Below are 13,029 nucleotides of genomic sequence, written 5' to 3'. Positions count from 1 at the left end.
TATAATACTAGTAGCAAAACTGATATATTATGGGGCAAGGCAAAGTGGGTAGGGGTAGAGGATAATGGTATTTCTGTTCAGGGAAATCATAGAAAGAGAGTAGCAAAAGAAGTCAGATGGGAATGTGTTTGCTTGTTCCTGAACTCAGATTAGAAGCCAATTATTTTTCCTGACACATGGGATACCTGAAGGAGTTGGGCAGGGCAGGGGGAAAAAGGTAGGTTTTAGTACCATGGATAGCTCCAGACAGCCAACATGACCCAACAATCTGTGGGTTTGTATCCTTCCTGAGCCAGTTTTCCTCTTCCTTGACTCCACCGCTTCCTGAGGAACTGAAAATCAGAATCAGAATAGAGCTGGAAGGGACCTTGGAGGTCTTCTAGTCCAGCCCCCTGTTCAAGCAGGAGATCCTATACCACATCAGACAAGTGACTGTCCAGTCTCTTCTTAAAAATCAGATCAAATCAAAACTTTATTATGGTAACTGATGAGAAATATCAGAGCAATTTAATGACAGTCAATAAAGGAGAATATTTGTAGCTCAGAGTTGAAATGAGAGGTCTTTGATGCTCTCTGAGCTTGGTTGTTTTCTTGCAGATATTTCATTACCTGCAGATACTTGCAGATAGTTCATTCATTACTAGATAACATTATCAGTACTAGCACTAATGATGTTACCTACTTTGGGTAATGAAATATCTACAAGAAAACACCCAAGAGAGCACCAATGTCCTCTTAATGACAGACAGTCTGACGTCTACCTATCTGGTCATTGACTCTCTCCTTCAGTGCTGTCCTGGAGCTAACACGGTATCATGTCAAGGATCTGCTCTCTTTGGCAACCCAACTTCCTTCCTTATCAGCGTTGAGGTCAAGTCTAGAATCACATTCTGTGTAGCTGATTATTTTGTCTTCCTGATTCATACAATTCTAACTCCTTCATGCCAATTCCTGGTACTTGCTGGAGGTGATAGCCACAAGAGTTCATTTCATCAATATATATTGATTAGCCCTTGAGCCATATCAAAGTGCGAAGTTCCAGAAACTAATTATTACTAAAATTTGATAAAAGCAATATAAAATGGAATTTAAAATGGAATTGGAATAAAATACAGTCTAAAATGAAATTGGAATAGAATACAATAATTTAAGATATAGATAAAATATGATAAAATTATATTTCAGGTGTCACCCCTGCAATCTACCCCAATCAGTCCCACGTATGCAGACCTCAACCAAACCACTTTGTTTAAGTCCTGTGCTGTGTTAAATGTTATTTTCCGGTTCTAGCCACACACAAAGTAAGTTGGCTTGATATGGGGATCCCAATGGGTCCTTCATTTGGTATATAGACCATGGTAGACTTTGCACTTTGATATGGCCCAAGGGCTAATCAATAAAGAGTCAATGTCGATGTCAATATATATATTGCCAGTTTGTAATTAAGGCGTATATCCATAACCCTGCACGGGTTTACCTATTTTATAGGAGCAGAGAACTTGGCCATGTTAAACCAGTCTCCTTTCCATGTCTTCTGCTCCTGTCCTGCTTTGGGGTTTTGTTCAGAAACCTTTCTTCCCCATGTCTCTCATTAGGTTTGCAAGTAGACACTATTCTGACTCATATATCTGTAACTGTCCCAGCTGCTGCACACCACCCCGAATCCGGCCACGGGGACAAGGGTATGGACGTTCCTTCACCACTGGGCAGGTGAGGTGGTTTTTCTCTTCGGTTCTTGGATGGTAGAAAGCTGACCAAGTAGAAGTGATAGACAGTCATGAGAAGTAATGCCAATGTCAATTTAGCTGAGTGGAAATTGTGTCACATAACTTACAGTATTATAACTAGATGACTGGGATACGGAATATTGAGAGTCTGTCATTTTTTTCCCCCGCTTGTATTGTGAGAGTCTGCCATTTTCCCACCCCCTGCTTGTAGTGGGATGATCAAATAAAAAATCAATTTAGGGCAAGCAGGCATTTGTTTGCATTTCATTGTCCCTATTGAGATGCTTGCAAGTACAGCTTTTTTTTCTGCAGGGATGTTTCATTAAGAAATGCTCTACCAAGCAAGAAGAGAATTCTAGATCATCCTTCTTTGTGGAGGAAAAGCTTTCTGGAACAAAAGCTAGCGATAGCCCTTAGACCTGTATACCACTACATAGTGTTTTGCAGCCCTCTCTAAAGTGGTTTTGGGATGCGGTGGCTCAGAGGCTAAGACGCTGAGCTTGTCGATCAGAAAGGTCGGCAGGTCAGTAGTTTGATTCCCTAGCATCACTTAATGGGGTGAGCTCTTGTTACTTGTCCCAGCTTCTGCCAACCTAGCAGTTTGAAAGCATGTATGCAAGTAGAAAAATAGGAACCACCTTTGGTGGGAAGGTAACAGCATTCCGTGCGCCTTCGGCATTTAGCCATGCCAACCACAGGACCACGGAGATGTCTTCAGACAGCGCTGGCTCTTCGGCTTTGAAACAGAGATGAGCACCACCCTCTAGAGTCAGGAACGACTACCACGCATGATGTGTGAGGGAACCATTACCTTTACCTAAGCAGTTTACAGAGTCAGCATATTGCCTTCAAGAATCTGGCTCCCCATTTTACTGACCTCAGAAGGATGGAAGTCTTAGTCAACCTTGAGCTGGTCAGGATCAAACTTCTGGCAGTGGGCAGAGTCAGCCTACAATGCTGCATTCTCACCATTTTGCCACCAGAGCTAGCTCTTAACTATGACGGATGAATGATGGATCTTTTGTCTGATACCTAACTGAAAAAGGGCAATGCTATCATGCAAATGAGAAATTGTTGCATTCACACATATCTGCAATGCACACCCTCTCTGTTGAGCCAGGATTGCCAGTGGAAATGACTAAATTTGATTGGATACCAGACATGTCATTCAGGCTGCTTTGGCTTAAGAAACCTTCGGCTGCTGTGCTTTGGTCTGATGCATGGTCACCTTAACTGGATCCATGAATTATTCGTCCCTCTCTATGTTTTGGCATCTGCATGCTTTGCCATTCAGTCATTCAGAGTACCATATACACCAACCCATTTCTGCAGAATAATCCTGGAATGGCTTTCAGTCTCTGGAGCCAAAAAATCATACTTTGCATTCCTGAGATTTCATTTGCACTGCATCCTGGAAAGAGAAATGATAAGTAACAAATCACACTGTGTTTTTATTTATTGTGACTGGGGAAAAGAGAGTGAGGGCGCTGATATTTATTTATTGCCTACAGCGCATTAGATTTGCAAACATAAAAAAGCTGCCCTGGTTATGAATAACAGATATTTATGTCAGTGTTGCTGGAATTTGAGAACTTTAAAGGGAAAACATTCTTGAGCTATGTCTAATTAACTTATGGGATTCACTAGGACAAGATGCAGCGATGGTCCAGAGGAATTTCAAGGAAATAATTAGATACAGTAACTGAAATTGTGGTTTAGGGCATTTAAAAATTGGGGAGAATTTTTTCAATGAATTTTATATTTTCAAATCAATGCACAAATCAAAATCGTTCTTCAGACTTTGTACTTTTGCACACGCATAGACACACACACACACACACGTACATTATTATATTATATGATATCATAATATTGGGGCGAAGGCAGAATGGGAAACAAAAACTGTACAAGAATAATTGTATGCAAAATTCATGACAATATATTAGGGGTTTTTTTGAAAAAAACATATCTTGAACTACTGCAGGACTAGACAAGCCAAATACATGCAAAGAAAAATGAGAAACGGAATCAAAACTGACAGATTTGCACAAATGAGAAATAGAAAGCAACGGGGAGCAACTGAAATTGACAGATTCTCCCATCCCCAACAACGGCCAAGTGAATCATACATAAATTTGCAGATTTTCAAACTCTTGAAATAGGTGCTTTTCTGAACAATTGAAAGAAACAGAACTTATCTTTTCATGACCAAAACAAGTATTTGTTTTGTTTCAAAGACGTCTTAAATTCATCACTCTTACTGGCAATTAACCATTCACACAGGTTTTAAGTGGCATTTAAGTCTACTTGGTGTGAATCAAAGCAGAAATTGTCTTTGCAATTTCCAGCACTCGCAACTAAGCAGCGTCCCAGAATCCACCAGCCTTTATAAAAACAAGACTGATTTGCTTTTAACTTGGAATTCTATGGTTTTGTCTGAATAATCAATTCAAGCTGTAGCTCTTAGCTAATTAATTTAAGGCTTCGACCAATGCAATCAAATTTACACATATACTTAGCTTTATTTGTTCCACTGCTAAATCCTAGGACTGAACATAGTTCACTGCGAACAAGTTTTCTTTGTTTGTTTGTTTGTTTTATTGGATTTATATGCCGCCCTTCTCCCAAAATGCGATCACGTGACTGCAGGGGAGGGGCCAGCTGCCAGAATTTCTAACTCACTTCGCAACTTTGAATGGTCTCTAAGTGAACAACAGTGGGTTGAGGGCTGCCTATGCAATCTCACTCAAAGGTATGGTGCATTTAAACAGAGTTTTGCTGAAGAAGCCTCCATATCAAACAAACAAACAAACAAAAACAATATCGATTTAGACCTGGTCTGTGAAACAAATGGTGAGATTCAGACAATACATTGAGATGACAGCCAACAAGCTACCACAGTTTGACTTAAAGTGGTGTAAGAAACCAGCAATACTCCTTCATTGCAATGGCGGATGGGAGAGGGATTTGTGAGAACATAAACCCCTGATGACGAACCTATGGCACGCATGCCGGAGGTGGCACACTGAGCCCTCTCTGCTGGCACACACGCCGTTGCCCCAGGTCAGATCTCTCTGGCGTTTCTTTCGTGAGCTTCTGTTTCCCTGCAAACAATGAAACAGAAGCTCACGAAAGAAAAAGATCTCACCTCTTGCCACGCTGCCGGTGTTGGGATGCCCCGCCTCCTGCCAGCCAGCTGGTCTTCGGGTCTCTGCCACGCATGCGTGCATGCCCGCATGCATACCTGTGCATGCCCGTGTGCATACCAGAGCTGGGTTGCTGCTGGCATTACTGCTGGTTCGGCGCACCAATTTTTTTTGCGTTTGCACCTAAAAAGGTCTGCGCATGCGCACAACGTTGGAAAAGGGGGGGGAGAGAATTTACATTTTTGCAATGAAGATTGAAGATTGTTCTGTGCATGCGCAGAAACAAAAATCAACAAGGATAGAACTGGTTTGGGGGTGTGGCAGGCCGAGTTACTACCTACTCAGGCGAACCGGTCTGTACCAGTAGGAACCCATCTCTGGTGCATACCCGTGCATGCCCATGCATGTTCATACACGCACATCTTTCATTTTGGCCATGCGCTTGCACACATTTTGAGCACTCGGTGTCTAAAAGTCTTGACATCACTGACATAGACCCATCAGGAGGTTGACACCAGGTAGATACACCCCTTTGAAGGTACACCTAGTAGGTCAACTTATGGATAAATCATTGAATGGGTGAATGAGTCTGAATCCTCTCCTCCTCACCCTTCCATTCTCTTCCCAGATCAGTGATGAGTTGAACCATCAGTTTGAGGCTGTGTGTGAGTCTGTTTTCGGAGAGGTGGAGTCCCAGGCTGTGGAGGCTTTGGATCTTCCCGGTTGCTTCCGCATGCGCAGCCATAGTTACCTGCGGGCCATTCAAGCTGGCTGCTCCCAGGACGATGACTGCCTCTCTCTGTTCACCATGGCAACAGCCTCTCACCAGCCTGGCCAACCTCTCACCAGCAGCATCCTCAAGCCAAGCACCTGTAAGTACCAAGAAAAACCTCTAGGTATGGGATGAGCAGCCTCTAGGTAGGTGAGATTCACAGAAGACCTTTTGGTAATCAGATATAATGTGATGGAAAGGAATTTGGAGCTGACCTTGAGGAAGGTATGAGAATGCTGCTCTAGGGAATGATGTGGAGCTCACCGTGGTTTTAGGCAGGAAGCTATATCTGAACCAACGTACAGGCTAACAAATCAACTTACTTCTCACTCTCAGTGTCAGGAATGTAGAATTCTATTTATCTATCTATATAAATGTGTGTCTGTGTGTGTGTGTGTGTGTGTGTGTGTGTGTGTTCCAGCATAACTCTGGACCATCTCAAGCAATGTCAACCAAACTTGGTACACAGATGGCTTACTCTCTGGAAACAAATAATATGGGGGCAAGACACCCCTAACACTCATCGGGGTATGTGTTCTGTTAAGATACAGCCTGTTGTGCCATAAAATGGCTTCTACTGTACAGCGCAGTGGAGTTGCCACGGTAACGGCTTCACAGTTCTCCACAAGGGGGCTCCCTCTGGTAAGGGGGAAAATCCAACATTAGAAATTAAGTTTGGTCCGGACATTTTCAACAAAATCATAAGCCCTCCCCGAAAATATTGCAACACAGCAGCAGCCATGAGGTGGCCACGCTTGCTGCCTCCTGCTCAAAAATAATAAGACCTCCCTGAAAATAAGGCCAAGCGCTTATTTCCGGGGGAGGGAGGGTGTCAAAAGAAAATAAGACCCTGTCTTATTTTCGGGAAAACATGGTAGGTTGACCCTCTCTTCTTTGTGGAAAACATTGTTTTGGTTGCAATTCTTCCTGCTGTTCCTCAGAGTTATTCCTTCTTTCTATTTTAATAAATTAATACCAAACCAGGCAGCCTTTGGACAAGAAAGTTGTGATGCCCTGGATGTAGCCTAGGATATGCTAATTAAAGTGTAGCATCCTTTTTTTAATGCTTTATTTATATTACTTTCCATTTCCACCAAACAGTGTGTGATCTGGGTACAGTTAACAGTCATAATCCACATATTTGTTATTATATTCAACACAATATTATTAATAATATACAGTAACTATATATCAATATAATTACAATAATACACAACATCTTCAACATCAAATTATGTCCACGTTAACATTTCCTCTTTTTTGTATCTCCTCCTTTCTAACCTCTGTTTCTATTGTCTAACTATTGGTAAAAAAAACATCCCACATCAAAAAAAAATTCATTTTCTTCTTTATCCTTAATAATAAGCTTTAATCTGTCCATTTCTGCGCATTCTAGCATTTTCTTAATGATATTCTCATCTGACGGAATCTCATCATTTTTCCATTGTTGCACAAATACAATTCTAGCTGCAGTTAGTACATGTAACACCAGATATATAGTCTTTTTATCATATTTTTCCAGTAGAATGCCCAACAAAAATATCTCAAGTTTCAAGTCAATATGCTGCTTTATCATTTTTTCCAACCAAGTATGTATTTTCGTCCAATATTTTTTAGCTTTTGGGCAAGTCCACCACATATGATAGCGTGAACCTAGTGGTTGCTTACACTTCCAACATTTGGCACAGCTATCTCTACATTTTAACCAATCTTGCCGGTGCAAAATGCCATCAATAATGCCATCCATAGTTTCTGCCCTTGGGATAGAAATGTTAAATTGACTATGTCAACTGCATATAAAGAAAACCTGTAAAGTGTAGCATCCTTTTTAACTGTTCCATTTTGCTTTTCTTTCTCTTCCCTACCCCACCCACCCCCAATCTCCATATAGCTTTTAGTTACCAGAAAGCTCCATCAGCCCTCCCTTCAGGAATCAAAGCCAAGCCCCTCATTGCTGTTACAGCCCAAAGCAGCACCGAATCTACCCATGACAGTTTCCTGCCCAGAGAGGTTAACCGAAGTCCATCCTGGGCCAAAGAGGCCACCAAGCACTGCAACTCTTCTGAGAGTTTAGAAAGCACCAAGATCACTGCCATGTCTCTGGATTTGCCTTCGGTCCAACCCCGGACTTCCCCCAAACCTTCCACCCTTATCATCAGGACGATTCCAGGGCGGGAAGAGCTAAGAAGTTTGGCTCGCCAGAGGAAATGGCGTCCATCTATCGGTGTTCAGGTAGGTCTGGGATGGCTTCAATGCTGGAGGGAAGCTGTATCTTGGCTGGGGCCAGTTCAAAAAACACTGCTTGTGACCAGCCTCTTACTTTACTTCTGTCGTAATCATTGACCATCAGAAATGTAGTATCTTCTTTACTCTCCTCTTATTAGTATTGTTATGAGGATTGTTGTTGTTGTTGTTATTTGGTTAATTTTTAGTGAGATTCACAGCCTTTGGGGCTGGTTGGTAGCTCAACAGCTCGAGTCCTAACCAAGGACTTAAGAACTGTTAAGATAACATCAGAGGATATAAGCTGTCCCAAGTAGGGTTGTTGTTGTTGTTGTTGTTGTTGTGTTGCTTTGAAAGAAAACAGGAGCTTCTGCACCAGAGACAAATTCCTTGTGTGTCTAATTACACTTGGCCATATAAAGTATTCTCTTCTCTTCTATTCCATTCTGTTCTGTCCTACTCTATTCTACATTCTGTTCTATTCTGTTCTGTTCTGTTCTACTCTACTCTACATTTTCTACTATTCTACTCTATTCTATGCAAGTCATGAGTCTTCTAGAGACTAAATACTTTGATGAGATATCTCTATATCTATTCTGTTCTGTTCTGTTCCATTCTACTCAACTCTTTGGTGGTTTTTGAGGTACTCTTTGTGAAGTTTTAGCTTCCTCAGTCACATTTGCAAGGCAAACAGCAAAAAAAAAAAGGGGGGGGGAATGTTGAGTGAATCTTGAGTAAATTGAATTTTCTTTAGAAGATCCATAAAATTTGGACTAAGAGAGTTCTTCCATCCATCTCACATCCTCATAAAAATGAAATTGCCTTCAAGCTTAAAGGTGCAATGCTAGAATCTGATTTCTACCAGTGAAATGTGATCTGCAAAGAAAGCAACAAGATATTACGGAGACACCAAAGAGTGTTTCCAGTCTCTAGCTTCATTTCTGTGCTACTGACTTACAGTATCTTCACAGCATGAACCATCCACTGTTGAAGTGAGATGAAGCCTGTCTACACTACTTTTATTCTGGGATAATGAAAACTGTGCGGCTCAAGAAGAAGCTATAAATCACTAACGTGGAAATGATACGAGTGTGCTAGAAGACAGCTTGGCTGTGTTTATATTACACTTTTAATCAAGTCCATTGGTGGCTGCTGTTGTTGTTCTTTCCTTTGTTTCTCAAACATGACCCCCTCTGAGGCAACCATGCTTGCCAAACTGTAGGGATACAAGAGTTCACATTGTACAGGTGCCTGGAAAACACAATATGTTTTCTCCCATCCAACTCCTGAACACTAGTCCAGTTCAGTTCCTCCAGGAGGCAGGGCATTCTCCAAGAAGACTCCCAAAAGTTGCAAATCTAAAGATCTTAAAATAAAAAATAAAAATCAAAGGGATTTGTAGCTGATTGAATAAACATTTGTGTAGCTTGCTGACATTTTTCCTCTGAGGAAACCAGGCTGCCAACTGGACCTGGTAAGCTGGTTTTGCTGATAAGCTGCTGCTTCAAAGAATCTGTAGGTTATGCTAAGCAGCACTTTGATTTTGAAGGCAAAGGGTGCTCCGGAGCCTGAACCTGAGTCCTTGCATAGCATCCGTTTGAAACTTCTTAAAGCAGCTACCGTATTTTTCGGAGTATAAGATGCTCCAAAGTATAAGACGCACTTAGCTTTTGGGGAGGAAAACAAGGGGGAGAAATCTGCTTCTGCCTCCCAGCAATTTGCCTCGTGGAGCAAACAGCAAGTTTCACTTTCAGTTTAAGTGCACCTCCCGATCATCAGCTGTTTCAGGGTGATCCTGGGGAAAGTTTTCCATGGTTTAAAGAAATGCAGCTGGGTATGGCATCCACAGCCCAAAGCTGTGTTTTTTCTTCAGAACCAAAGTACCGCATGGCCCTTCAACATCAAGGATTTGGTGCTCATTGTTGTCAGGCTAAGTTATTCCACCAAACAATACCTTTGCTCTGTGTGATGGCTGAAGAGAGAAGATGACGGAGTACATTTGAATCTCAGTTGAAATTGGATTTGAACCCGGGTAGCCAGAGGCAAACTAAGTCAAGGATCCCACTTGAGAAGACAGTACTGTTCATAACTGTGGGGGTATGATAGCTAAGAAATTAAAGACACTGAGTTTGTCAGCTGCAAAGCTGACAGCCCAGGTTTGAGACCCAAACCCTGCATGATGGAGTGAGCTCCTGTTAGTTGCCCCAGCTCCTGCCCACCTAGCAGTTCGAAAGCATGGAAATACAAGTAGATAAATAGGTACCACCTCGGTGGGAAAGTTACAATGTTCCGTGTAGCTGGGCATATAGTCATGCCAGCCACATGACCATAGAAGCATATTCGGACCATATTCAGGATTCAAATAATTTAAAAACCAGTTCTCTGCCCTAATGACCAGCTGGGTGAGCGTGGCTCAGTGATCATGTGACCAGGTGGGCGTGGCCAACTCAACATCACTCACATCAATGGGCACCTCTCCTTAGCTGTTGTAATGTAATAAGGGTTAACCGGAGAGGCAGTTTCTGTAAACAGGGCAATAAAGATTAGGCTAGAAACAACACCAGAATGTTTCCTTCCTGCCTTCCTTACACGATTAGCCCTGGAAAGTGGGAAAAAACAAAAGGAGATTTCTCCCAACAACCGGTTCTCCGAACTGCTTAGAAAGTTAACAACCGGTTCTCCCAAAGAGGTGTGAACCGGCTGAATCCCACCACTGCTCCTGCAGCTGCCACTACCGGTTCTCCCGAAGAGGTGCGAACTGGCTGAATCCGACCACTGGCTGGCTCTGTCAGCTAGGAAATGGAGATGAGCACCGTCCCCTAGAGTCCTTCATGACTGAACAGGGGAAACTGTTACCTTTACAGTTCATATGTATGGGGCACAATCTGCAATGAAGCAAAAAGGATGTCATGTGCATTGTGGCATCCCAACACAAAAGGCTTTCATGTCGCATCTCGGTATGCAAGTCAGGGGGGACGGCGTCATGTTGTCACAACACATTTCATCTTTTTCCCACCTGGCCTCCTCTCAGATGTGATGTTTCTAAGGCCTTCAGGTCTTACTTTAGATATTCCAGAAGGACCCAGAAGGCCTGCAAAGGAACAGAATGGTGGAGGGTGCAGAGCCTTTTGGGCTGACCCATGTGGGCTCTTCTTGAAAGTGTACATAAAGTGTACTGACAGAACAGAATATTTGTAGCTCAGGGTTGAACTGTGGGGTCCTTGGTGTTCCCTGGGCTTGCTGGCTTTCTTGCAGATATATTTTCATTACCAAACTACCCTGTTTCCCTGAAAATAAGACCTCCCTGAATAATAAGCCCAATCGGGCTTTTGAGCACATGCACTAAAATAAGCACTCCCCTGAAAATAAGCCCTCCCCTAAAATATTTAAATGCATGCGCAGCCGGTCCCTGCCATTTTCTGGGGGGAAGGGGGAGAACATGCTCCATATGCCCCACATGCACCTGCCATCCACACGGAATGGCCTCGCGGAGGCCTCTCCCGCAAACCCTAGCTACCGCGCCCCTTCTGCATGCAAAAAGAGTGGCAGGCCCAGTGACATTAAGGCTGGCAAGAGTGTGCCAGAAACAGAGACAAAACGTCCAGCTCTCTCTGGATCAGCTGATCTGCAGGTCGAGGTTAAGGGGTCTCCTGCACCTCAAGAATAATAAGACCAAGCACTTGTTTTGGGGGTCAAAAGAAAATAAGACCCTATCTTAAGATGATGTTACCTACCATATTTCTCCAAAAATAAGACCCTGTCTTAAGATGATGTTACCTACCATATTTCTCCAAAAATAAGACCCTGTCTTATTTTCGGGGAAACATGGTTGGTAACATCATCAGTGCATTTCAAAGAGAACCACCAAGCTCAGAGAGCACCAAGGACCCCACAGTATCTACAGCGGCATCGGTACCTGATACTTTAGGATCAGGAGAAAGTTACATAGGAAGCATGTCTATAATTGAAGCAGCCTTGATGGGGGGGAACTGCTTAGAAAGTTAGCAACCGGTTCTCCCAAATAGGTGCGAACTGGCTGAATCCCACCACTGCTCCCGCAGCTGCCACTACTGGTTTGCCCGAACCGGAGAGAACCGGCTGAGTACCACCTCTAACACAGACTTACATGGCCATTCCCTGGAATGCTAATCAGCCAAGAACATTTCAATAAAAATTGAATGTTCCCACCATCTTTCTTTTTTTGTTGACCCTCAAACTAACAAATGAATTTTAAATGCCAGAAATGAAAACCAAGAGGCCTTAAAATCGGGGAGGGGGAGGAGTTTGAGCACCCTAAGCAATCTTTAGACTTTTAAAACTCCTTTGGGGATTTTTTCTTTCCTGGTATTTTTCTGACTAAATATACACTTAATCAAATATAATCCTCTCCCCTTCTTCTCCTTAATCCTCATCTAATTTATTCTGGTGCCAAAGAAAAATGACAAAAGCATTTATTGATTATCCTTTTCAAGCCCCTTTACATTTTCAGGGTGGATGCCGCTAGCAACAAAGATGGAACTCACTTGCAAGGAAAATGGGGCTCAGTGGTTCCCGTTTGTGATTCTTGTAGGATGGAAGACAATGTCTTAGCAGATTGGGTGAACTGGGCCATCCCACTAAGCTCCCATTCGTTTGGGCATGCAAATAACTGAAACTAAGTCAAGAGGGGAAGCTACCTAGAACTAAGGAGAAACGTCCTGAGAGTGAGAACAATGAACCAGTAGAACGGTTTGCCTTCAGAAATTGTAGGTGTTCCACTACTGGAAGTCTTTAAGAAGCAACTGGAGAACCATTTGTATGAAATTGTATCTTGGCTTGAGGGGGTTGGACTAGAAGAACTAGCAAGTGGCTCTCTGCCCGGTTGATGGGTGGGCATTGCCATGGTGACCGTGGTCTAGTTGGCCTCCTATATCATGGCCTCCCCGGGCTCCAGAGACTTTCCTCAAAACTCTGGATGGGAGGCCCAATGGAGGATGGAAACTTCTGGTAGGCTTGTTTTTCACCCTCCCCGAGACTCCACGCGCACCCTGAACTTAGCTGCATCCAAAATGGGCTGTGTGGGGACTGCTGAGAGGGGAGAGGCCAGCCAGGAGTGAGATTTGGGTGTTCTCCGAACTGCACAGACTCTTAGCTAGAGGTTCTTCCAAACCCCTGTGAACTC

The 13,029-nt window shown here is 43.1% G+C and overlaps 1 protein-coding gene across 2 annotated transcripts in view; it reads left to right on the top strand.

The window, feature by feature from the left end:
- The window catches only part of DLGAP3 (DLG associated protein 3), a gene marked incomplete at its 5' end in the record, with an annotated part of 57,337 nt that overhangs the window by 24,303 nt on the left and 20,005 nt on the right, over positions 1–13,029 (top strand). For both annotated transcript variants that reach the window (XM_081961705.1, XM_081961704.1), the window contains 3 exons: positions 1,596–1,710; positions 5,502–5,745; positions 7,537–7,877. In XM_081961705.1, the coding sequence (XP_081817831.1) occupies positions 1,596–1,710; positions 5,502–5,745; positions 7,537–7,877 (700 nt within the window). The remainder of the gene's footprint in view (positions 1–1,595; positions 1,711–5,501; positions 5,746–7,536; positions 7,878–13,029) is intronic.

This window comes from Natrix helvetica, assembly GCF_964273705.1.
Source record: "Natrix helvetica genome assembly, chromosome: 9".
In the NCBI taxonomy this organism is placed as follows: domain Eukaryota; kingdom Metazoa; phylum Chordata; class Lepidosauria; order Squamata; family Natricidae; genus Natrix; species Natrix helvetica.
This window is presented reverse-complemented; position numbering and strand designations above follow the sequence as displayed.